This window comes from Choloepus didactylus, chromosome 8, assembly GCF_015220235.1.
Source record: "Choloepus didactylus isolate mChoDid1 chromosome 8, mChoDid1.pri, whole genome shotgun sequence".
In the NCBI taxonomy this organism is placed as follows: domain Eukaryota; kingdom Metazoa; phylum Chordata; class Mammalia; order Pilosa; family Megalonychidae; genus Choloepus; species Choloepus didactylus.
This window is the reverse complement of record NC_051314.1, coordinates 20,150,905-20,177,774: the sequence shown is the minus strand read 5'-3', so window position 1 is coordinate 20,177,774 and position 26,870 is coordinate 20,150,905. Positions and strand designations below refer to the sequence as shown.

The window sequence follows — 26,870 nt, the reverse complement described above, 5'->3', positions numbered from 1 at the left end:
CTTACTGTCACTTTTCTAATTGTGTAAAAATATGAAAATTCCACTTGAGCACATAATACATTGAGGGGTTTCATGAATCAGATTGTCACAGGGTTCCACTTGTCCACTGGCCAAAGGGACGGGGCTTTCCTATTCATACCCATGATTTACCTTGCTTGCCCTCATCTGGTACATAAAACACCTGGCTTCAGTGTTGAGACGGAAACTATCTGGAAAATTTGGAAACACTATGAGGGAAAGAGGTTCAAGTGTGATCTAATCTTGGGCAAGGACAAAAACAAGCTGAAATTCAAATGATGAGTAAAATAAAACAGGAGAACAGGAAGTGTGAAGTTGCTATTTATCGATTTTGCTCTCTATACTGAAGTGTGTCTCAGCAGCTTCCTACAAGAGTGGGAGGGGAATGGGGAAGAAACAGTCTGTACTTTCATTTATTGAATTCAACTTTCGCTGGTCACATTGCAACTCAATACAAACAGCCCAGCAGAGGGTAGGGTATTAACTCTTGTTCTCATCAATGTAAACACAACATTAACACCGAAGATTAAAGAAAATGGGTAAAAAGTCCAGTGTCTCTTCAATCTGTGTATCAATGAAGGTGCTTGCCTCCCCTTGGACAGGTCCCAAAGGGAGATTGAGGTGGTGGCCCCTTCCCATCCCACAGTGAAGCAGGAATGAACACAGAGAAACCCAAACAGTTCTCCCCCTACGTCTCCAAAGGGCCATGTGAATCTTCAGCATCAGGCTCACATGAATTATTAAAGTTCTTCTGAAGGCCTGAGAGGTTCGTACCGTTCCGCTGCACTGAAATAGTTCCTTCAACCTCATTAACCAGTTGTTGCTAACAGGAAATGTGACCAGGGTAAAGCAGCCAGCCCTAATATTTCCGTAGGCCCCACTGGAGCCCCTGGATTCTGGAGAGTAGGGAATTCAAAGTCACGGGAGTCTTGGGGATAATCCTGACGGAAGCTGCCCGTGTTTAAACATTGGCCGAAGACTCTTGCCCCCTTGCTGGGCGACTGCTGATAGAGGGACGGTGAAGCAGCCAACTTTCCTTCAGAGCCTTCAACGATCAGCTTTTCTATTTTGGATTTCCAGGCTGAAAACAAACAAATAAACAAAATTCCCCAAACAAAACAAATCAGAACAAGAGTGACCTTGTGGATAAAGGACCAACAAACACTGCCTCCAGGTCCCTCGAGGTATGATGTCCCCAAATAGTTGATTTGGGTCATTGGTTTGACACCCCCTTGGGTACCCACCTAGATTGCAGGGCAAAGAAAGCTGCTTCTTCGTTGTTTGTTTTTTTGCTTTTATTTCCTGGGATGGTTAACGCCCAGCACCCTGGCTTCCCTTTCTCCCCGGCTATGATGGGAAGCAGAATTATTAAAAAGCAACAAGAATATCCTAAAGACCTGCCTTGGTTTTGTGGCTTTTACCCTCTCTCCCCTTGCTGGGTCCATTATAGAAGAGCCTGTATAGGTGGGCTGTGTTTCTACATTCTGGAAATGCTGGGTCCTGGGGCAGAGAGGGGCTGGCTGGAATCTTGTCCCAGATCTCTGAGGTGGGGGCAGTTCTTTTGGGCCAAAGAGACAAATAAAAACAAACGAAAAACGCATTGCTCAGTGCTGAGTTTGAAGGCTGGGCCCCCATCAGCGAGTGGCTCTTCCCCTGCTGTAAGTCTTTCTCTGGGTGTGGGCTTCTTGGTGCTAGCTGTTGTTTTCAGCCGTGAGATATTTCAGGGCAGCGAAGCCATAGCGGCGAGACATGTCCTGCTGGAACTCTTCCTTCAGGGTTTTGAGACAGATACGGTATTGCTTGTTGGAACGGAACTTAGTGATGTCGAAGCTGGGGGCGTGAGGCATGTGGATCATGTAGGCATTGGGCAGCACGATGAATTCGTACTCCTGGAAGAAGACAAGAGCAGTGTGAGCATTTTCAAGAGCCCTCATTGCTGTATGGTGAATGCCAAATGAATGAGCAAGTGACTAAGTGAATGGACGCACTGGTGAATGCCACTAAGAAGCAGGCAGCACCATGGAATAAGCCATCTTTGGAATGATACGGTGCAGAGCTGTTGCGGTGTGACCTTGGACAAATTACTTAGCTTCTCTGAGCCTTTGTTTTCTCATCTTTAAAGTTAAAATAACAATATCAACCTTGATGGAAGACTGTAAGGATGAAACCAATAATGTATGACGAGTGTTGAGCAGAGCTCATTGCCTGTAAAAGGCTCTTGCTAAATGTAAGCCCATGCCCACATGGTCATGCTGGGATGATGCAAGCCTGGAAGAGTCTCTTGCTCAATTAACTGACGTCTGTTTATGTGACTTCTCATAGGACTTGATGAGATGCGACAGCCTTAACAGATGAGTACAAAAAAGGTGACAAAAAAAGAATGAAGAAAATAAAAACATGTTCCACTGCACTGAAGCTCATCAAGAACAAAACACTCCCTTAACATTTTATTATAAGTCACATCATCATTTGGTACTCTAAACTTAGCAGAATATAGCTAAAACTGAGATAAAAATAAAGAGCCTCTGAAGAGCCAAAATAGGTGACCCAAATTTAGGAGGTGTAACTCAAAGAAGAACCCTGCACACCTTCACTCAGAACTATCCACTCTGATTTGTGACATAATATCTAGCTTCCCAGCCCAGAGGAAATCAGAAGAAAATGAGAAAGGGAAAATCAGGAAGGAGAATGGTAGCTTTAGGTAAAAGAATACTGAGAGTAGCAAGAAATGACAGTTGATGGTGAGGAATGAATGAGAAAAATCATGAAAAGAAAACACGAGAACTCACAGAACTTAGCTGTCTGGGGACATTTCATATAGGGACAAAATGCCCTACAAAACCCACTAGCCCCTACAGGTGTGGCATCTAGGTGCATGTTCACTGTTTCCTTAAATCACCAGAAAGGGTAAAATCATGTTTGGCATTTCCTATTGGCAAAGAAAGGAAAATATGCAACAAATTCTCAAGAGTTCTGTCAAATTGTCTAAAACAAACAAAGCCCAGGTTTCAGGGCTGGAAAAATTAATTTTATTTGAACCAGTTCACCTCATGACACTGCTAGATATGTGAATACCATGACATTTCTTTTCTTTCAAGCAGAAGCTAAGGCAGATGAAACATTTCTGCCTGAGAGTAGCATGAAATACCCAGGTGTTAGTAAAAATGTGGATATGAGAGGGCATGCTTTCTGTTGTTAAATATGGACATTATTTTACAACCTCCTCTCTACATCGGTGGTTCTCAGATCAACCCTAAGAACTCATTACAACTGCTTGGGATTGCTCTTAAAATTACTGATGCCCAGTCCACCCCCCTTCCCTATACCAAATGAATCAAAATCTGGAATTCTGCAGAAGTTCTCCAGGGGGATCTCATGGGCAGCCTGCACTGAGCACCCCATCTTAGCTTTTCCCAAATGTGGGTGCTCTTGTTGCGAAATATTTACAGTTTGTTCCCTGAGGAGGTGCCTTGGATATTAACATACAAAGAGATGAGGGTGGGATTGTGAACACAGGCAGCCTTCTCTGAACTTAACCAGAGTAGCTTTGCTTTTGCTTGTTTAACCACAGTGCATCCAGCCTGCCACCTGCTTTCATTAATAAAGTTTTATTGGAAACAGCCATGTCCATTTGTTTATGTATTGTCCATGGCTAATTTCACACCACAACGGTAGAGTTGAGCGGTTGTGACAGAGACCTTTAGGACCACAAAGCCTTAAATATTTATTATTTGGACCTTTACAGAAAAAGTTTGCCAACCCCTGGTTTAATCCATTAGAATTCTGCATAAGATTCTTTTGAAGAAGGTTCTCATTAAATATTAATTGAATGGATGAAAGAGTTTTATGACTAAATACAGCCTGAAATCATTCTTTCAGCTATAGAGTGGAATGATAGTTGGGTCTTGGCTGCATGCTTTGTGTCATCTAAATGGAACTTGTCACTTGTATGACTTCAAGGCCAAATGATGGGTGGTGGTCGTTTGCTTGTCTTCACCACTGGGCTCGTTGGGAATGAGGAATGAGAGAGTGAAATGGTTTGTCACAGGACATTCACTCTTGGCTGTGTCCTGGCCGGGAACCCAACTCTCACCCAGGGATAGAGGAGCGAGCAATGGTGTGGGAATCAATAGCCCGAGGATTAGCACTGCCACGTTCTCGTTCTAGGTCACTGGCACGTCTTGTCCTCTTAGGGCTCTGCTTTTTGGTCTCCCTAAGCTCTGGGCTCCCCTCCCTCCCTCAGCACCCAGAGGACATTCCATTCTTCTCACCTGTGCATCCAGTTCCATGATATGAGCCACCTTGTTCCAGCCAAAGCCCACAAACCTCCGGTCGTACTCGGGGCAGTCCCGTCTCACGACAACATAGGGCTCGAAATCGGCCTCCCACTCCACCCGGTAAGGCGTGGTGGCTGTCCGCCACTTGGCGAAATTTGTGGGTGCGTGCCCTTTCGTCCAGACGTGGTACCTAGAATATACGGAGAAGTGCCAATGGGTGGGGGAAGGAAGCAAGTCTGCCAAACGCTGCTGACTGGAGGAAGAACCAGTACTTTATTTACATCCTTCACCAACGAGGAGGCCTTCATTATGAAAGGGTAAGGGAATTCCTGAGATGCTTTGTCATTTATTTGGAACTAAATGCATTTTGACCTGTATTATAGTTATTCCTACCAGAGCTGATTGTGGTAGGCAGAATTCTAAGATGACCCCCAATGACTCTTGCCCTTGTATAACTTCCCCCTGAGGGAAGGCAGAACCTGAATGATGAGATACTGCTCTTGAGATTAAGTTATATTAAATGGCAACAGAGATTTCTGTAGATATAATTAAGGTTACTAATCAGTTGACTTTGGATTAATTAAAAGAGATTTTATCTGGGTAGGCCTGATCTAATAAAATAATATAAGCCCTATAAATCTGTTTCTGGAAGAAGGCAAATAGCCATATTGTGAGCTGCCTATGGGGGCCAAGTGGCAAAAAACCGTGTGGCCTCTAGGAGCTGAGAGTGGTGCTGGCCAACTGGCAATAGGAAAACAGGGAGCACAGTCCCACATCCACAAAGAAAGGAATTCTGATACACCAGTGGGCCCGGGAGAGGTCCGTGAGCTCCAGATGGGAATGGCAGCCCACCTCTCAGCCTGATGAGACCCTGAGCAGAGAATCCAGCCATGTCCTGCCTGAACCTCTGATCCACAGAAACAGAGAGAGAATAAATTCGTATTATTTTAAGCTGCTAAATTTGTGGTAATCTGTTATACAGTCATAGGAAACGAATACAACCATCTAACAACAATGATACTAAGCTAATCTTAAGCACTTACTATACCGGGCACTGTTTTAAATGCTATAGATAGTGCTTTCAATTCTTATACCTCACCCAACATCAAGTTATAAGGAGTAAGTGGTGGAGCTGGGATGCAAACCCAGGCAGTGTGGCTCAAGGGCCAGGACCCTCAACCACTATGCTAGGCTACCTCTCTCCTATGTCTCTGACCCCACACTCTCTGGTCTACAGAACAAGTACTCAATAGTGATACACTAAAGTGTATGACAGAATGAATGAGTACTCTAATGTCCTTAGAGTTGCCCGAGACAGAGGCCAGTGAGGGGGTAGGAACATCCTTCTGGAAGCTACCATGAGATAGCGGGGAGCTGGGAGTCTAGTGAAGCAGTGGACAGCGCCCAGGAGAAAGGGGCCAGGAGAAAAGAATACCTAGTACTAGAAAGAAAAGTTGATTAAACGAAAGCAAGACAGGAAGGATGCGAACCCAACAGCTCAACTGTAGGGAGAAAGGAACTCCTAGTCCTGATTTCTCTCTATCTCAGAGAAGGTTCTTGATAGCAAGTGAGGGGGGTCAAGTATCTAGTGAAGCTCTTCTGGTAGGGAAGTGGCTGCTTCCTTTTTTTGCTCTTTTACCACTGAGGCAGGACTTCCCCACCCTCAGGGAACCTTTCTGTGGTTGAATGGGCACTGCAATAGGTGGACTTTCATCAGGTTGTGTTTGTTGGATAAGATGTCCAGGCTGGGTGAAGGCAGGGACTTGAACCTCCAGCTCCATCAATGCAGCAACTTCCACCAAAACCAAGGTCACATAAATGAAAGAAAAATGGAAGGTTGAAAAAGTAAATGCTGCTTTAATGCAGTGTGAAAAGGAGGGACGGTGTGAGGATGTCAATCTTGGGCCTAATCCAAAAATTAGAACAGGAAGGAGGTGATTTTCCGTTTTTTAACTTGCTGAACAGGCAGTCTTGACATGTGAAGCCTCTGAAAGAACTGGCACAGCACAGCTGTGAATGAGTGTTAGGTTAAAGTGGAACCATCAGAACAGGGTTCAAGGCCTACCTCTATCACTAATGAGCTGTGAGACCTTGAACAACAAAGCACATAAACTAACTTTTAGTTTCCTCTTGTGTAAACAGGGGAAACAGGAACTATTGTGTTGTATTGCTGAGGAGTGGAAATGAGAAAGTATTTGTAAAGGCACAATGCTGGCATACAGGAGGCATTCAAGAAATGCCTTAACAGACAGCTTTACAGTAGATTAAAAAAACAATGGTTCTGGGCTTCCAATCGACCAAGATGGCAGTGTAAGATGCTCCAGGGTTCCATGCTCCCAGAGCATCTTTGAACTACTATCAGATACTGGAAGAACCATCTTCCTCAAAACTCTGGAAAACAATTAGGGACTACAGAAACTAAGACAGTGCTGAAACAAGAAAAAGCAGCTTTAAAACCAGTAGAAGAAGCTCATGGTGCCCTAGCTAGCTCCTTCCCCACCCTCCCCAGCACAATGGGGGAGTTGGTCTGTGTACCCATTATGTGTCCTTGGACTTATGGTATACGAGCAGAGTAACCTCTACATGCATACTGGGGTGCCTGTATGTCAGTGCCAATCTATGGGGTAGCAGCCTGAAAGACTGAACCAGGACACTCAACTCTGCCTCATCCTCCCAAAACTTGCCCTGCAGGCAGAAACAGATTGTAGACAGCTAAAGCAGTGAAAGAAACCATTAAGTCAAAGCAGCCTGGGACAAAGAATTACCTGCTTTAAGACCTATGAAAGAGCACCTCGGAGAAGGGACATTTGGATTCCTATAGAGGGGGGATTTTCTAGGGCCATGAGTGAACACATACCCAGGACAAGATGCAGGCTCAGAAAAGACAGAGAGGAACCTGTACTTCAGTTTTACCTCAGGCTGATCTTCTTGATAGAAGGGCTAAACTTGGAAGGAGAGCACCAGCCAATATGGAACCAATTTGCAAAGACTCAGAAAGATGTTTTTTTGTGTTGGTTTGTTTTAGCTCCTGGCACTCAAGGAAATTTGTCATATCACTAGCTGGATACAAGTTTAAGGAATAGAAAGCTCAGGGACTAAATCCCAGTGTTAACACTTTAGAATATTGAAATTTACAGTGTGAAACAACAAAAATGCAAGACAAAGAACCAGGAAATGACAGCCCATCCAAGAGAATAAGATAAAAATTCAGCCACCATCAATGAAGAAGATCAAATTCTGGACATACTGGACAAAGACTTTTAAAAAAAATGATCCTCAATATGTTCAAGGAGATAAAAGGAAACCACAGAGAAGGATATCAGGAAGGCAATGCATAAACAATATGAGAATCTCAATAAAGAGATAGAAATTTTTAAGAAGGAATGAAACAGAAATACTGGAGTTGAAGACCACATTAATGAATGAAAAATTCCCAAGAAAGTTTGTATGGCAGACTGGAGCAACAGAAAGAAAAAAGAATGAAAAAAGTGAAAAGAGCCTAAGAAACTGTGGGACACCATCAAGCATACCAATATACGCATTATGGAAGTCCCAGAAAGAGAAGAAAAAGAAAAAGGGACAGAATGAATATTCAAAGAAATAAAGGCAGAAAACTTCCAAAATTTAATGAAAGGCATGGGTATTAATTCAAGGATCTCAAAGAACATGAAACAGGATCAACTTGAGAACCATGCCTGGAGACACAGCAAACTGTCAAATGCCAAGGAGGAAGACAGAGTTCTGAAAGTTGCAAGAGAAAATCAATGTGTTGTGTATACAAGGGAGCTCTAATAAGATTAAGTGCCACTTTCTCATCAGAAACCATGGTGGCAAGAAGGCAATATTTAAAGTTCTCAAAGAAAACAACTGCTAACCAAGAATTTTATATCTGTGAGATTGCCTTTCAAAAATGAGGGAGAGATTAAGACATCTCCCGGTAAACAAAACTGAAGGAGTTTATCACCACTAGAACTGCCCTACAAGTAAGGCTAAAGGGAGCTGCTCTGACTGCAAGGAAAGGACACTGGCCAGTGGATCAAAGCAGCGTAAAGAAATAAAGATTTCCAGTAAAGGTAACCCATACGGGTAATTATAAATGCCAGTACTAATATATTTTTTTGGTACATAACTCTAGTTTTTCCTTCTCTCAGGTTCTAAAAATGCGAATGTATTAAAAATAATGACAAATCTATGGTTTTGGATATACAATGTATAAAGATAAAATCTGTAACAAGTACAACAAAAAGGTGGGGTATGGTGGGGTTTAGGAACAGTGTCCATACATGCGATTGAAGTTAAATTGATACCAAATCAAATGGGATTGTTATAGATTTAGGATTTTAAATTTAAGCCCCATGTTATCCAGAAAGAAAATATCTGAAAAATATATACGGAAGAAAATGAGAAGGACTCAAAATCGTATACTACAACAAATCAAATCATACGAAAGTAGGAATTAATGGAAGAATTGAGGGACAAAATAGGCATAAGACTTGCAAAGATCAAATAGCAAAATGGCAGAAGAAAGTTCTGGATTATCAGTAGTTACTTTAAATGCAAATGGATTAAACTCTCCAATCAAAGGCAGAAATTAGCAGAATGGATAAAAAAAGCATGACCTAACTATATGCTGTTTAAAAGTGACTCACCTTAAATTCAAAGACACAAGCAGGCTGAAAGAGAAAGGATGTAAAAAGTATATACCATACAAATAGTAAATGGCAGAGAGCCAGGGTAACTATATTATTATCAGATAAAATAGACTTTAAGTCAAAAACTACTATGAGGGAAAAAGAAGGACACTATATACTGATAAAGGGGTCAATTCAACAAGAAGACATAACAAAAATATATATGCACCTGTGGCAGAGCCCCAAAATATATGAAACAAATATTACATATTTGAAGGGAGAAATGGATGGTTCTATTTAGTAGTAGGAGACTTCAATCCACCACTTTCAATAATGGATAGAACATCTAGACAGATAAATAAGGAAAGAGAAGATTTGAATGGTACTATAAACCATTAGACTTAACAGACCTGTAGAACACTACAACTAAAAGCAAAGGAATATACATTCTTCTCTAGCGTACATGGGTCATTCTCTGGGATAGACCATCTGTTAGGTTCCAAAACAAGTATCAATAAATTTAAAAATATTTCAATCATATAATGTATCTTATCTGAACACAATGGAATGAAATTAGAAACTGAGGGAGAACTGGAAAATTCACAAATATGTAGAAATTATCTTGAGATGAATGAAAACAAAAACATAACATAAAAATACTAATGGGATGTCATAAAGGCTGTGGTGAGAGGAAAATTTATAGCTCTAAATGCTAACATGAAAAAAGAAGAAAGATTTCAAACCAGAGACCTAACTTCACAACTGGAGGATCTAGAAAAAGAAGAGCAAACTAAATCCAAATTAAGCAGAAGGAAGGGATTAACAAAGATCAGAGGGAGATAAATGAAATAGAGAATAAAAAAAGAATAGAATCAATGAAACCAGAAGTGGGGTCTTTGAAAAGACCAATAAAATTGACAAACCTTTAGCTACTGTGACCAAAAAAAAAAAAAGGGATGCAAATAACTAAAATCACAAATGAAAGGGGGGTGGGCATTACTATGACCCCAGAGAAATAAGGATTTTAATAGGTACTATGAACAATTGTTCACCATTAGAAAAACTAGATGAAATGGACCAATTCCTAGAAACACACAAACTACCTTTAGTGACTCAAGAAACAGAAGATCTCAACAGACCAATAACTTGTAAAGAGATTGAAACAGTAATCTACAACCTCCCAACAAAGAAAAGTCCAGAACTGGATGACTTCATGGGAATTTTGCCAAAAATTCCAAGTAGAATTAACACCAATCCAGTTCAAATTCTTCCAGAGGCGAACACTCCCTAACTCATTCTATGAGACCAGCATCACCTTAATACCAAAACCGGACAAATATATAACAGAAAAAGAAAATTGCAGACAATATCCCTCATGAATACAGATGCAAAAATCCTCAACAAACTACTAGCAAATAAAATCCAACAGCACATTAAAATATGTATACACCATGATAAAGTGGGATTTATCGTATGTATGCAAGGGTGGTTCAACATCAGAAAACCAATTAATGTAATACACCCCCCATTAACAAAAAAAAAAAAAAAAAAAAAAAAAGAAAAAAAAACCACTTGATCATCTCAATCGATGCAGAAACAGCATTTGGCAATCTCCAGTACTCTTTTTTTGATAAAAACATTAAGAAAACTAGGAATAGAAGGAAACTTCCTTAACATAATATAGAGTATATATGAAAAACCCACAATTAACATCAGACTCAATGGTGAAAGGCTGAAAGCTTTCCCTCTAAGATCAGGACAATGATGCCCACTGTCAACACTGTTATTTAGCAATGTATTGAAAGTTCTAGCCAGAGCAATTAGGCAAGGAAAAGAAATAAAAGGTATCTAATTTGGAAAGAAGGAAACTTTCCCTATTTGCAGAAGAAAAAATAGATAAAATGGACTGTCAAAATTAAAAAAAACTTTTGTGCCTCAAAGGACTTCATCACGAGGTTAAAAGACAACCTACAGAATGTGAGGAAATATTTGGAAACTACATATCCAAGGATACTATAATATCCAGAATGTATAAAGAAATCCTATAACCCAACAACAAAACACAAATAAGCAAATTAAAAAACACCAAGAGACTTGAAATGACATTTCTTCAAAGAAGACAAATGGCCAATGAGTACATGAAAATGTGCTTGATATCATTAGCCACTAGGGACATGCAAGACAGAACCACAATGAGATGCCATTTCACAACCACTAAAATGGCTGCTATCAAAAAATGGAAAAAAACAAGTTTTGGAGAAGAGGTGGAGAAACAGGGACACTGGTTCATTGGTTGTGGTAATATAAAATGGTGCAGCTGCTATGGAAAATAGTTTGGTGGTTCCTCAGAAAGTTAAATACAGAATTACCATATGACCCAGCAATCCTACTTCTAGGTACTACCCCAAAGAATTTAAAGTAGGGGCTTCAACATACATTTGAACTCTGATTTTCTTAGAGGCATTATTCACTAAAACCAAAAGATGGAAGCAACCCAAGTGTCCATCAACAGATGAATGAATTAACAAAATGTGGTATATACATACAACGGAATACTATTCAGCTGTAAAGAGGAACAAAGTTCTGATACACGCGACAGCATGAATGAACCTGGAAGACATCATGTTGAGTGAAATAAAAGCCAGATCTAAAAGGACAAATATTATATATCTCACTAATACAAAATAATTAAAATGAGCAAACTCATTGAGTCAGAAACTAGAATACAGTTTACCAGGGGCTGGGGTAGGGCATGAGGAGTTAATGCTTAATTGGTCCAGAGTTTTTATTTGGAAAAGTTTTGTAATCGATGCTAGTGATGGTAGCACAACATTGTAAACGTAATTAACATCACTGAATTATATATTTGAATATGGTTAAAAGGGGAAATCTTAGATTTTATATGTATTACTAGAATAAAAGTTTTTAAAAAACCCATACAAACTGAATGCTAATGTAAACTATGAACTATAGTTATAAGTATAATGATAATAATATTGTTTCTTCAATTGTAAAATGGTATCACACTAAAGCAAAGTGTCAATAGGGAAAGATTTGTGTGAGAGGGGAGTGTACGGGAACTCTGTACTTTCCGTATGGTTTTTCTGTAAACCTGCAACTTCTCTGATTAAACAAACAAACAAATAACAATGGTTCTGGAGCCAGCCTGTCTGGGTTTAAATTCTGTCACTTTACAGGTAAGGATAAGTTATTTAACCACTCTGTACCTTTGTTTCCTCCGCTTGGTAAAATGGAGATAACAAAACCAACTTCATAGAGTCACAACAATTAAGTAAATTAACTCACATGAAGTTCTCAGAGCCTGATACATAATATTTCTTCAATAAATGAGGATATTTTCATTATTTACCTTGTTTGCTTCATAGATATGGTGCCAATTCATGATGGCACCTCTCTCATTGGTCAGTGATAGACTATCTATGGATAGCCAACTTACTTAACCTCTAAGTTTACAATTTCTATTCTTGGTCAATTATAATGTGAAAAGGGAGGAAAAAGAGAGGGGAAGGGTGGAGAGAGCTGGGTCAGTTTTGTGATAGCTGGACCAGTTCTGTTCCTTTGGGTGGGGGGTGGGGGGCGAGTAGGGGGGAGGGGGAGAGCAGCTCCCATCAGCTCATCCCCAAACAGTAATAACAGGCTGATTGTAACATGGTGAAGACACAATTGACCTACTATTAAAACAAGTCACAGCATGGGAATGACTAGAGGAAATTACTGTCAGTTCAGTCCAGTAGATACTGGACTCCAGGGCTTGTTCTCTGTGACCACCAACACCAGGTAGCCTCCCGGGTATACCTCACAGGAGAAGAGATCTGGGGTACTTTGCTTGAGCAGTGGTTCTCAAACCTGAATGTGTATTGGACTTGTCTGGAAGACTTTAAAATTCAGACTGCTGGGTTCTACCCCCAAAATTTCTTATTCAGAAGATCTGGGATGTGGCCAGAGACTGTAGTTCAAACAATTTCCCAGGTGACACAGATGCTACACTCTTGAGAACCACTGCTCATAGGACTTGTAGAAATATGGATGCTTTCTCACCCCAGCTGTGGTGGGGAGTAGGTTTCAGCTGCTCGGAGGCCTAAGAGTTCATCATTTGGAGAGAAAGCGACAAAAGCAATTTCTTGAAGGGAAGAACTATAATTTAGCACTTGGCACAGTGGCTTGCAAGCTGTCAGCTGGGGCAGCAATCACGACCAAAGCCCAGCTCTCATGCCCATTGATGTGGACTCGAAATGAGTTCTCAAATCACCTGGGGATGGAGATGGGAGGAAGGACTCCTTGGAAATGTGCTAGTTGTTTAGCTGTCAGGCCATGGAGTCTATGTTGGAGACTCAGACTAAAGTTTGGTCTCAAAGCTTCAATTTTCAGGAGCATGTCTTCACACTGTCTGAAAACTCTGACTGATAAGGGAATTCAGGACGTGACCAGTAGCTCGATGTCATTTTGGGTATGGGCACAGGCCCTGCAGTTCCACAGACCTGGGCTGAATCCAGGCTCTGCCACTCCCTGGCTGTGTGTGCTTGGGCAAGTTATTCAACCTCTCAGAGCCTGTTTCTTTATCTGTAGAGTGGGGATGACACTATCTGTCTTACAGATTTGTTGTGAGGATTAAAGGAGCTGACTGCAGTGCCTGCCACATGTTAAGAGCTCAATATATGGTGGTAGTTATTATTTCTTTCTGAAAAGTAAGAAGGCATTGTTTATGGGATTACTGACTCTTTTGGGAATCCTGGATAGAGGAAGAAGGTCGAAATTTGAGTCCTTGCTCAACCAATACCCCTCCGATCCTCAGTTTCTTCATCTGTATAAAAAGTGAAAAATAGCCTCTGGATTGTTGAATGAATAACTGACTTTATAGGGTTATTTTAACAACAACATAAAGTTTGAGAAAACATTCTAGAAACTTCATAGTGGTATGAAAATCTAAGTTGTCATTATTATAATCTCAATAAACTTCAGGTTGTTTATGCTTTTCAGCTTAAAGGAAGAGCGAGCCATTCTTACATGGTTAGAAATGGAGGCCTCTTTTTAAAGGGGTGGTAGGCATACTGTTCTGTTATGAGACCCAGTGGGACGCCTCCTTCCCCCAGGTGCATTACCCTGAGTGCCACGTCCTGCCTCAGGAGAAGGAACCCACCCACACCTGGGCAGCCTGTGGACTCTCAGGATACTCGGGACAGGCGGTAGCGCAGCTCCCCTGCAGTGTTCGTGCAGGACTCACTGGGAAGTCAGGAAAATGATTTATTTATTTATTTATTTTGCAACTGCCACTCAGGCAATAGGCGAGCAGGCTGCCCCATCTGCTGTGTGCAGCTTCAGGGTCGCCTGGATAACTTCCGCCATTGAAGATACTTCTGTTCATCCCAGCCCTGAGGACCTCAGAGAACAGACCATTCACACCCCAAAGCAAAGGGAAACAATACCCCACGAACCCAACTTAATGAACCAATGAATGAACAAGCAAATAAAAGAGAGGATTCAGAACCAGGAGTTAACAGCAAGAACCTAAACTGAAGTGCAAAAAGACAAACTGAACCTTGCTACTCAACATACCTAACCTTCTATCTATTGCCCACACACAAAATAAGTCCATGGCATTTGGGGAAGAAAGAGAATACGCCAAGGACATTGTCTGGGGCCAGCAGTGCTTTCTTTGGCCTTGGATGGTCTAATACGGGCAACAAACACCTTTTCTGGGCCATCGGCTCTGGCTTCTTGGTTGCCCAGGAGAGAACAGGTGTTCAGGCAGCCCCAGGGGACAGCAGTGCAGGCCACTTACCTGAATGTGAAGAGCGTTCCCATGTCCAGCATCGACAGCAACTCCGCTTTCGACTTGGGGAAAGACAGCCGGTAGCGCAGCGTCTCAAACGCAGGGACGATCATGGCCTTCTTGGTGTTGGCGAGGTCGAGCTGGATGACAGACTTCCTGGAAAGAGACGGCAGGCAGAGGACAGGTCCTGGTGACGCCAGGAAAAGGCTTTCCCACGTGAGGGCAGGGAGGTAGCTGGCACGGTGAGGTTAAGGAGAGAACACCCCTGTCAGCCTCCCAGTATAAAGACAGGGAAACTGAGGCCCAGGGAGGTAAAGTCGTTTGCCAAATACCACTCAGGAAGCTGAGAAGAGACTTGAGATCTGCTGTCTCTGATTCAGAAAACTGAGTCTTCCTAGAGAGTGAAGGGGCAGGACAGGCAGAGGGGCTGGAGAACCCTGAAAACTGTGTGCCTCTGTCAGAGCCAAGCACAGAAGGAAGCTTTCTAAGGACTCACTGAGGTTGGGGCCCAGCCCGCTGGTTCATGGAGCTCTGCAACCACTCCTACTCACTGCTTGCCACAGAGAGGCAGAGCAATGGCCCTAAAGCTGATGAGAGAATCACCAACATGGGCATTTCCAGGGGCTACCTCTGTCTCCCTAACCCCCTGAATCCTCTGAACCTGAGTCTTTAAATTAGCTGGACCCACCCATGCAGCTAGAACCCAATAAGACAGAGCTCTGGGGTCTCTCTCACACCTACTGGTGGACAGTTCTCCATCATCTCACTCATTCTTGCTTTTGCACTTGGCCTTGTCTCTGCTCCGAGACCCAGTTCCTGCCTGTCTGGGCTTGTCTACCAATCGCATTGCTGGAAAAAGTAAACAGGCTCAAGGAGAGCCATATAGCAAGAAGCTATTAATGAACACAGACTGGATTTGAATCCTGGCTCTGTTGCTTTATGAGTCTTGCCATCCTGAGCAGGAAACATAGCTTCTTGCCATTGCAGGCTCCTCCTCCGTAACGGGGGTAATTAGATCTATGTTCTGGCATTGTGAACACTGAACAAGGTAATGTAAGCATTGCTTAGCACGTGGCACATTTGCAACAAATGGTATTCTTATTCTGCAGGGCTATGAGTGTTCCCCGGCTTGATCTTCCATGATCTCTTTTGGCTGTGACTTTAGTATTCGCTTCTGGCTTCCTGCTCAGACTGTGATTCTTGGGCCTCAGTGCCAGTAAGGGCTGTCTGCTTGTCATCTCCGAAATTGAGGAAGCAGTCCCCTCTTGGTAATGGTATCTAGTGGAAGGCATTGTGAAAATTATTGGAAGAAGTGGTCTTCCTTAGCAACCTAACTGTTTATTGTTGTATTATTACAGACACTTCAGTCAAAACTTTGAGTCTGTGTTGAAGCAGGGTCTGGGGCTGGTCTGCAGAGAGTAGTCATGCTACAAGGAAATGACTGTGGTAGCCCCGGCCAGTGTGGAACAAGGACCAAGCGGGAGTCTAAGAAGGACACTGGCAGGGTTTGGTATCAATGAATGATGAGAAGGAATCTGAACCAGGCCAGAATAAGGACAATTCTCTTAGCCACCCTTGGTTAAGGGATCTCACTGAGTTACAGCAGAGAGGGAGAGGATGGTAGGGAGATGGACTGGAATCCCCTATCATTTGCAGTTTGCTTAAGTTAACTACATGTCAAATGATATGCAGCCCTCAGGCTGATGATTCCGGGGACGTTCATAAAGGAGAACACCAGGATGGAATTTGGGGGAGCTATTCTTAGCCAAGCTGGGGACCAGAGGTTCGAGTCAGTCTGTCCTGGCCTGGATTTCTCTCCTACTTTGTTTCCCAGAATAATGACTTCACAGTTTTCAAACACTCACGATTCCCTCATCCGTGGTCAGGCATCCCGTGTCAGCCAGCATGCCCTTTCCATCAATCCTACACTAGCCATTGGCAGAGACAAGGCTCCTCATCTTTCCCCCAGAAAGGCAAGCACTTTATCAATTGATTCTGGGTGTTGGGATGAGACATACAGGTCTACAGAATACCTTGGACCCAGAGAGCAAAACACCTGGATCCACTGAGCTGGGGGTCCCTGGCACTGGTGGGTGTTGCTACTCATGCATTCAACCACAACTGATCACTGGGTGCCAGGCACTGGGAGATGCAGGGTGGACAGGACAGCCAGTGTCTGCCTGCATGGTCTTACGTTCCTTCCGTGCATGTCTGAGGATGCTGAAAGCCCAAGGACAAGTATCACTAAATTGGGGCCCAAGGCTGCAGCTAATTATTTTAAGAAATGAATGTTATGGAGGTTGAGTGGGAGTCTGGGAGGGCTAAACTATGAAAGAAATGGGCAAAATGTACACATAGTCATCCATACACAATAGAGAGCCCTATAAGCGTGGATGTCTTTATCTATATATATCTCAAATTACTATGACAGTCACAGTTACTATAGTAGCCACTTCTTGGAGCATCTGACTCAAAAATAATTTCCCTCTTATGTACCTAGACAGAGGTGTGGCTCCCCAGAGCTATGCCTGCCTTATGTGAACCCCTGGCCAAGGCAGAATATTCAGGAGTAGACACTTGACCTAAGCTAAGCCAATCAGTTTCTGACACTTAGAAAATGTGAAATTTGAACAGAAATGCAGAGACTGGGAAACCACAGAGCTGACTTGCGTTAATGTCAGGCAGCATTCGAGAGGCCTCTGAACTGCTATGCAAGGACCTGGATCACTGCTCAAGGATTGGTTTTCCAAATCTTACTTTGATTCCATAAGATATACCCCCAAGTTTATTTGGTTTTCTCTGTTTTCTTTTCTTTTTTTTAAAAATCTTAATTAAGCTCTCTAATTTTGGTTTCTGTTGCTTGCAACCAAAGCAACCCTAACCAGTATATTGCAAGGCCCACAGTAAGGAGACCCCATGAGCAGCATACTTTACAAAATGGGCTCCTAGCAAGCCTAATTTCCCTTCGAATAGAGAGCATCAGATCCTGAATTGCTTCAGGCAAATTCCCTTTAATCTTACGGAAACACAAACTGTCCGAAGATGGACTTGACATCAGATTGTGCCATTTCAGACTCAGTTCAGGGAGATTGCTGGATTGATGTGCTGAAAGGGTCTCATTATGAAGTTGTTTCAGCAATGAAGTAGTTTGAGGGTACAGACTCTGAGCACAACTGTTGCTTATTGAGCTGGTTACGCCAGCTTGGGCCCTTCCACACTGTATTCTGTTAGTCCATCCTACCCTGGTTGGGGCTAGATTGAACAATTTGCTGCCACCATTTATTGGGATGGTGAGTCCTGAAGGGGATGGGGTGGGGGGGAGGTTTCAGGTGCAGAATCTTCAGGGTGTAGCTGGCAAGAAGGTGAGGTGAGAAGGCTAGGCTGGGAGCCGAGAGACTCGTGTTCTAGGGCCAGCCCTGTCCAACTGAGTGACTGGGTCACCGCAACAATCTCTGTGAAATTACTAAAATGGATTACTAAAATTGAAGATTTCCGAAGGCAGCTTTGGTGTCTCCTATCCTCTTGGGCAAGTCACTTTAACCTGAATCGAGAGTTTCTGTGTCTATAAAACATTTTGATGAGGAAAAGCTGAAGTGCACATCCAAGTGTTTGGCGTGATGACTGGGAATAATTACCAAGCACTGAATATATACAGTTGCCCCTGCTTCATGTCCAAAACCCCTGCAGAAACATGCACAAACCTGCTACAGTTTTGGACTGAGAATTTCTTAAAAGAAGCTGCATGTATCCACCTAAGCACCTCAGGACACTGCCAGTGTCATGGAGAGCACAGCAAAAACAAGTGCTTAGCAGCCAGGCAGACCTGGGTTCAAATCCTGCCTGCCAGTTTCTCTTAGCAACTTGGACACAGGGCTCAGTGTCTCTGAGACGGTTTCCCACCTGCAAAATAGAGACAATAAAGCTTATCTTTCAGGGATGCTGTGAGGATTAAATGTAATAATCATCCTAGAGCCTAACACAGTGCCTGACTTAGAATTAAGGATGATCAGCCCCCTCCCCCTTTTGCAGCTCAGCTGACTGGCGGGCCCATTTTAAGAGAATGGGTGAGTGCAGGGGAGGATTCAGAACTAGCAAATGCTTAAAACAAAGACAGAGGTTTGCCTTGCTAGCCAGACTGTCTATTGAATAAGGAAACAGACCTTATTCAATCTCAGTCGTCAGCCTGCCCTTGGAGCCCGTCTTCATGTCAAGAAAAACTCAGGTGTGCTTGACTGAATAAATCCACCTCTTCGATCTGGTGGAGTTGACCAGGGGGGAGTCTGTGAGCCGGGCAGAGTTTATCTTCAGAGTCCCCAGCCCCTCCTGTCAACTCACTCAGGGATGCAAGTACTTCCATATACCTTTTTGCTCCCACCTGATGAACCTAGTGAGCGGGGGTGGGGGTGGGGGTGGGGGTGTGGAGTCTGACTGATTAGCAAAGTTTCATACACAACCCAAGGGGGTGGCAGTGGCTCTCACAGACTCAGCATTAAGTCAAAGATGAACAGCACAGAAAGGTAGGCTGTCGGAGGGGCTTCCCTAGTGTTTACAAGGACCAAACCTATGCTGGTGCCTGTTATCAAATCCCAGGACTGATCTTCAGGAAGTGAAGTTGAGTTACTACTCAGCATTGCTGTTGAAGATTCCATAAGTCAATATACGTGAAGCACTTAGAATAGCTCCTGGTATGTAATAAGCACTCAGTAAGTGAGGGCCATTCTTATTCCATCTTCCCATCCCATCTTGTGTCTACTTGACCAGGGTTACAAAGGCAGCAAGCAAGCCTAGATCGCTCACATTGTCCAAAGTCTGATCACAAGCTAAGTCATTTTGTTCTTTCATGTGCTCCTTTTTTAATTTATTCCACAATGTGCCAGGCACTGTTTAAGCACCTGGGGTACAACAGTAAATAGAACAGGCAAAAACTCCTGCCCTCATGAAGCGCACAATTCAGCGGACATTGGTGGGTGGGTGGGGACAGACAACAAGCATAATAAATAAATTTTATAGTACGTTAGTGCAAATTGCTATGGGGAGGAAAAAAGAGCTGCGAAATGAGGGTTAGAAAAGCCAGGGGTGGGGGGTTGGCCTGCAATTTTAAGCAGAATGGTGAAGGTAGGCCTCATGGGGAAAGAGACATTGGAGCCAATACTTGGGAGATGTGAGGGAGCATGTCGGGTGGTTATCTGAGGAAAGAGCTTTTGAGGCTAAGGAAACAGCCAGTGCAAAGGCCCTGATGCCTGGAGTGGGCTCGAGGACCAGCAAGGAGGCCAGTGTGACCAGAGCAGAATGAGGAAGGGGGGCAGTTCCAGGAGGCGACCAGCAGAGAGGCCATAGGCCTGGAGATACTGAAGCTCAGAGAGGATCGCAGGGGTTGTCGGAGGCTGTGGGAGGCAGAATAAGGCCTTCTCAAAGATGTCCACAGCCTAGTCCTAGAAACCTGGCAAGATGTTACCTTACGGGGCTTTGCAGATGTGATTTAGTTAAGGATGTTGATTATTCAGGTGGGCCCAATGTAATCACAAGGGTCTTTAAGAGAGAGAGAGGCAGGAGAGTCAGAGTCAGGTTCAGAGGAGGAGACAGGATGCCAAAAGCAGAGGTGAGAGTGATGCGGCCACAAGCTGAAGAATGCAGGTGGCCTCAAGGCAAGGAAAGGGGGTCTGTCCCAGAACCTCCAGAAGAAATGCTGCCCTGCCAACACCTGGGTTCTAGCCCTGTAAGACCCATTTCAGACTCCTAAGCTCCAGAACTGTACGATAATAAATTTGTGTTGTTTAAAGCTACTAAATCTGTGGTCATTTGCTACTGCAGCAATAGGAAATTAATACAGAGGTCTTGAGATTTTACTTAGTGAGATGTAGAGCCAGTGGGAAACCTTGAGCTAAGGACTGACATGATCTGATTTCTGTATCAAAAGAATCACTGGCTGCTGTGTTGACAATAAACTTTAGTGGTGCAAAGGGAGAAGTGGGAAGACCAAATAGGGGGCCCTAGAGGTAATACAGGATGATGTCTTGGACAAGGATAGTTACAAAGAAGGTGACACGAACTGGTCTGATTCTAGAGCCAACAGGATTCCTTTGTATACTAGATGCAGGGTATGAAAGAGAGGAGTAATGGATGAGTCAAAGATTTGGCTTTGAGAATGATGGACTTTTCATCAACTGAATTGATGAAGCAGGTTTTCTGGGGAAGATCAGGACTCCGATTTTGAACAGTTCAACTGAGATGTCATGAGAGAACCAAGTGGAGATGTTGGACAAATGAGTTTTGAGGTCGAGAAGACAAGGCTGGAGATATTTTGGGGTTCAGTGTCACATAGTGGTATTTAAAGCCATGAGCCCCAAAGAGATCACCAAGGGAGTGAGGGTGGATCAAGAGGAGATGGAACCAGCAAAGGAGGGATCGATGAGGTTGAAGAAAAACCAGGACACTCTTTGTTCTGGAAGTCAGAGATAAATATGAGTATCAAGGAGTCATCAGCAGTCAAACACTGCTGAGAAGTCAGGACAGACAAGAACCGAGGGCTGACCACTGGACTTGGCAAACTGGAGGTCACTGGAGGCTTCTTCCTTGATTGTTGGTAACTGGCATAGGGCCTGAAGCAATGTGTGTACGTGTGTGATGACGATGGTCATTTAGAGGGGCATCCCCCTTGCTCTGCAGAAACAAATTGAGGCAACACAGGCAGGATTGAATCACTCGTCAGGAACAGGGTCTATGTCACTACTCTGAACTCTCATTCTCCTTCCTGAATGTGCTTTGGTGGTCAAATGTGGGGCTGGGTAGAGTGAAAGAAACTAATTGTTTGGAGAGGCCAGGACAACTGAACAAGAAGCAAGGACTTTACATACTGCAAGAACATACAGCATTGTTTTAACAGGTAAAAAACACTTAATTTCATCTTAAGTGACTAGAGATTGGGAAAAATTGACCCACATGGGCCAGTGGGGGAGCAAATAAGTAAAGGCCCATGACTAATACTTAACCCCTTTACAGTGAGCTAGGAGGCAGGAGGGGAGGCCCAGGCTTTCCAGTTAGACCCTTCCAGGGGGTCCCACAAATGGTCACAACCTGCTTGAAAATGGCAGTGGGTTACTTGCCAGCTCCCACCAAAAGTTAAACTATCTAATGCCTGCCTTTCAACTCTATGCATTCGACGCTACTCAGCATTTCCTAAAACAAACCCTTCCTTTCTCATTGCTGTGGGCTTAGGCACTGCAAACCCCACTTGATGTCATCTTCAGGAAAAAAAAAATTAGAAAAAATAATCTACTTTGGATATAAAGAAAAATGAGGAAGCACAGTGGAGTTTAAACAGGAACAAATGATTCTGGAATTATCTCTATTTGGGTTGGTCCACATCAGGGGGAGCCAATGCAAACACCTGCAGGGTCAGGGCAGTGATGGGGATGAGTGCCGTGGGCTGGTGAGGACAATGCAAGCAGGAGGATCGATGGCAGTGGACACGAGGCTTTGGTGTTGGGAGGACACATACAGGAGGAGGGCAAGGGCTGAACTGGGGAGCCCACGCCCAGAGGAAAGGGCAGCTGCCCCTCATTCCCAGCTACATGGGACTGCAGTATTGACATGGCCACATAGTCTGATGTTTCAAGAGGAGCCAACTGAATTTATTTAACGCAGTTGATGGCTGGATATCTCCCAGGGGTTGCCAAATTGACAAGAGGCTAAACTGTGAGAAAAAATGCTCTTTTAAATCAGAAGATGTAGATTCTATCTTAACTCAACTTCATTAATTGTAAAGTCATGAACAATTTTCTTAACTCTCTGGGCTTTTGTACTTTATCTTCAAAATAAAAAATATACTTCATAGAGTTGGTTATTAAGAGAATTAAGTAACAGAATATATTAATTAGTTAATGAATATTCATGAAGCCAGACACATAGATACTGGGTGTAGAGCTGAATGAACATATATAATCTCTGTCCTTACAGAGCTTAAAACAGAGAGAGGGAGGAGGGCAGAAGCACAGGGTTCTGAGTGCATAGTCAGGGAGAGTTTCCCAGTTGAGATTATCACTGAGCTGTGTTCTGAGCAAGAAGCAGGAGTTCAGCTAGTCAGGGAAGGGTGTTGTAGGTATTTGCAAAGCTCTGGAAACAAAGCATCTGGGATTTGGAGAAACTGAATTTCCTAGAGCATGCCTGGGACATTGTAGGTGGTCAATAACCGGTAATAATAAAAGTGCTTACACGTATTCAGTATCAAACACTGTGCTAAGTACTTTACATGCATTACTTCTTTATCACTGTAATCTTTGACATAGGTACTATTATTCTGTTTACTGAAAACGACATTGAAGATTAAGTGATTTACTTTATTATAACACAGTTAGTAATCACCATCACCATCATCATCATCATCATCATCATCAAGATGACAGCTGTCTTCATTAAGGCTGCATCAGTTTAGGATTAACTGGGAAAGGTCAATAATCACAGGATTTATTTTGGCCATGTCTGTTAATGTGGTGACTGTGCCTACCTCCCTGATCTTGCCGCTGAAGCAATGTCCTTCTCGGAGTCCATGGAGCAAGGTAGGTGGGGGAGTGGTTAGGAAAGGAGTAGAGGGAGATGGCAGGAGGCTAAGGCTGTGTGCTTATGCTCCTTCATCAGCAATCTCCTCCACGTGGCAGATCCCACCTCGTAGGAGCTACCTGGGGCAGAGGCCCCCCAAAAAAGTGTTCTGAGATTTAGGGACATGTGCACTGACCCATTAGCGTACTGAGTCCTCCACATGGTTGACTTTTCTTCCTTATTACCCATTAGCTTCTCAAATTACCACAATCCGCCTTTGACTCCGTGGCTGTGGCCAAGGTCGGCAAAGTCCCCCTTCAGTGTCAAATCCAACAGACTCTTCTCCATTCTCACCTTTCTTGACTTCTCTCTGCATTTGGCTCTAAAGACCACTCATTTTTTTTTTTTTTTCGTTTTGAAAAAAATCATTTTTGGATGGAAGCAATCACATTTTATTATGGTGTGGCAGAAGCATCATGCAACAAGTCCGGATAAGAATCTGACTTAAGAATTTTAATTCTATTTTAGTTATCTATCTCATAACAGTTGCCATGTTAACCATTTCTAAGTGTAAAATTCAGTGGCATTAAGTACTTTTGCAATGTTGTGCTCTCATCACTACCTTCTATTAAAGACCACTCTGTCTTTTGCAAAACCCTCTGACCTCAGCTTGAGAACATCAACCCAGAATTCTGAAGGGCAACTTTTCACTCTGTCTGGCCTTCCTCGGGATAACTGCTCTGTGCACCAGCCCTCCTGATGCTGGTCACCATTCTGGCGCCTCTTGTGCCTCCTTCTTGAGCAGCCTCCTTCTTGAGCAGGGATGGGCGATGCACCATGTCTGACTGCGTAGGCCCCCCTCCCTTAACGGAACTGGCCGTGCTGATTTCTCTGTGGCAGGGCAACAAATGGCTGAGACTGATGCTGACAGGTGACTCATCACTTATTGGAAACTATTGGGAACCAGGGGCTGAAGGCTCTGGGGCTGCTGTCAGCATGCCAGGAGAGAACAAGACTTATCAGCTCTCAGAGCCTTCAACTGCCATGGCCTGATTCCACAGCATCAAATGTCAGAGAGCTCGCTGTTCAATCAAAACTGAGTTTTAAGGAATCCAAGCAGTTTTTGTACAAGTTCCCAGGGACTTATAGGAAAGTTATATTAAAAAGGGGTGGGAGGAGAAAAGAAACTGATGCTGGACTGCGCATCTGTTTCAAAATCACCCCAATGGCATCTTCCTTCCTCTCAAGGCTTGGGGGTCAGCCAATTGGAGGAGCCTGTCTCCCCCAGCACCTCCCTCCCCATCTTTGCTGACAGACTCACTGGACTGACCGACGGTGTCTCCCTCAACGACAGGCCAGTATCTTCTTTTAGTCTGGCTTATCCTGGACAGTTTGCTCACCGATGATGGTGGTGGTGGTAATAAAAACACGCAGATTGCCTACTTACAGGCCTATCAGCCTAGCTAGGCTTGAGGGCAAGGGTGAGCTATGGTCAATGGTTGTATCCCTAGTCCTGGCACAGTGCCAAGCACACAGTATGCACTCAATAAATGTAGAGGGAACAAAGGAATCAATCTGTAGTTGCCACAAATAGAAGAAAGGACGGTAAGGTGAAGAAGGCCTTTGGGAAATGAGAAAGACCTGGGTTGAAACTGTAATTCTGCCACTTAAACACATGTGACCTCTGGGCAAATCCATCTCTGGGTTTTAACATTCTCAGTTGTACAAATCAGAATAAAACCACTTATCTTTGAATGTGTTGTCATAGAAACTTAGCATTTGCCAAGCACCTAGCACAGTGCCTGGTACATGGAGAGGTGGGGGCTTGCAAACATTGTTTTTTTCCTTCCTTCATCCTTCCCAGACTATTTGTATTCTCATGTGATGCCCAAACAGATCCCAAGGGGTTGATGGGCATGGGTGGTGTCATCCCTGCTGGAAAAGAAAGCCGAGGCCAGAGTCTGAGATTCAACCATGATTTTTGGAAGGAATGAGAGTGTAATACAGGTGGAACCAGTGAGTGAGCTGACACAGGGTTGAGGAGAAGGTGGACTGATGAGATCACAGCATAATCAACCAGAGCAAGGAAAGGAAGGACAAATGTGGTGTGTGTGTGTGTGTGTCTTAGGGAATGAGACTATGAGAGGCTCCTTTCTCTCCAGCTGTCCCCATACCTCTTTAAATTGCCTAGCTTTAAAATACTTTGGCTTTCAACTAGAGAGATGGGAAATAATGTGAATGATGGCTCTGAGGGTTCAGTAACCTCCCTCAGGGTGAGACTCTGTGGGCAGAGAGGAAGGAACCAGCAGAGTTAAGCTGCACTTGTTATCTGTGCAGATAACTCTGGAGCTCAGACCTCAGCATGGCCCCACCCTCACTCCTGGTCCTGTCTTTCCTTCATACCCTTAAACTTGGAGGCTAGATAATAAGGTTGGCTCAGAGTCTATCACTGCAGCCTAGGAAATGAGTTGCTGGTAGACAGGCTTCTAGGAGGCGTGCAAGGGCACCAGAAAGGATTTGCAAATGAGGAATATGAGGATGCCCACAGAGAGTGGGGCTGTAAAATACACACATACTGGATGAGGTCAGAGAAGGGCAGAGTCACCTGAGAGCAGCAAGGGCTCCCAGTTTCCCTGCAAAATCTGGTGGCTCCCTAACTGACATTAACACATCCAATGGGCGAATGTGCCAGAGAGAGGTACGTAAGAAACAGAAGCCAAGAATGAGCTCTTGGAGGTAATAATACTAATAAAAACAACAGCAGCAGCTAGAGCTCATTGAGCACTTAACCATGTGCCAGGCTCTGTGCTCCTCATCACATACAACTGGCAACATCTCTATTTAATTGCCTCATTGTCTTGAGGTTTACTGTTGGTAAAATGGTAAAACATCTCTGAACTTTCAGGATGTGTTGGTGCTGTGTTCAGTGCTACATCTCTGTGTCACAGTTTTCTTCTCTGTGAGTTGTGGGACAGTATTAGTACCTGTGCCATGGATTTTTTTGGGTAAGATTACAAGGATTAACTCATGTAAAAGTCGACGGTGCAAAGAATGCACTTAATCAATGCAAGCTGTCATGATGATCATAGCCATAGTGATGAGGGTGGACATGGACCCAACAGGAAATTGGAACCAACAGTCTAGGAAAAGAACTTCTAGGTGAGCGATCAGCCCCGGGTAAACCACTTGGCCACTTACTGATACTGCGACCTTGGGCAGCTGCCTTAGCTTAAACATCCTTACCTGTAAAATGAATTGTGGTGAGGTTAAATGATAAAATATATGTGAAAGAGTAGACAACAGTGCTTGGTACATAGTAAGTGCTCAATAAACATTAAATGTTGTAGCTGTAGTGGAATTAAAATAAATTAACCCAAGGAATTGCCACCTGGTAACATCTCTTGGCAGGCACCCAGCCAGTGTCTCTTGGTACCACCTCAACCTGGCTTTATCCAAATTTCTGCACTCATTGAACAAGTATTTACAGAGCAGCCATTATGTGCCAAGGAAAATGTGATGGGGGAGGGTGGTTAGACGTCACCCTGGAGAGCAGAAGAAAACAAATTTGTAATTGCTGTATGCTGCCAGAATACAGTCCCTGCCCCTGGTGGCTACCTC

The 26,870-nt window shown here is 43.6% G+C and overlaps 1 protein-coding gene across 4 annotated transcripts in view; it reads right to left on the bottom strand.

Annotated features, from left to right (window-relative positions):
• Positions 1-1,295: 1,295 nt before the first annotated feature.
• Positions 1,296-26,870, bottom strand: part of LARGE1 (LARGE xylosyl- and glucuronyltransferase 1) — a 605,088-nt gene continuing 579,513 nt past the window's right edge. For all 4 annotated transcript variants that reach the window (XM_037848432.1, XM_037848435.1, XM_037848433.1 and 1 more), the window contains 3 exons: positions 14,727-14,873; positions 4,290-4,485; positions 1,296-1,907 (listed from right to left, as the gene is read on the bottom strand). In XM_037848432.1, the coding sequence (XP_037704360.1) occupies positions 1,710-1,907; positions 4,290-4,485; positions 14,727-14,873 (541 nt within the window). In that variant the 3' untranslated portion in view covers positions 1,296-1,709. The remainder of the gene's footprint in view (positions 1,908-4,289; positions 4,486-14,726; positions 14,874-26,870) is intronic.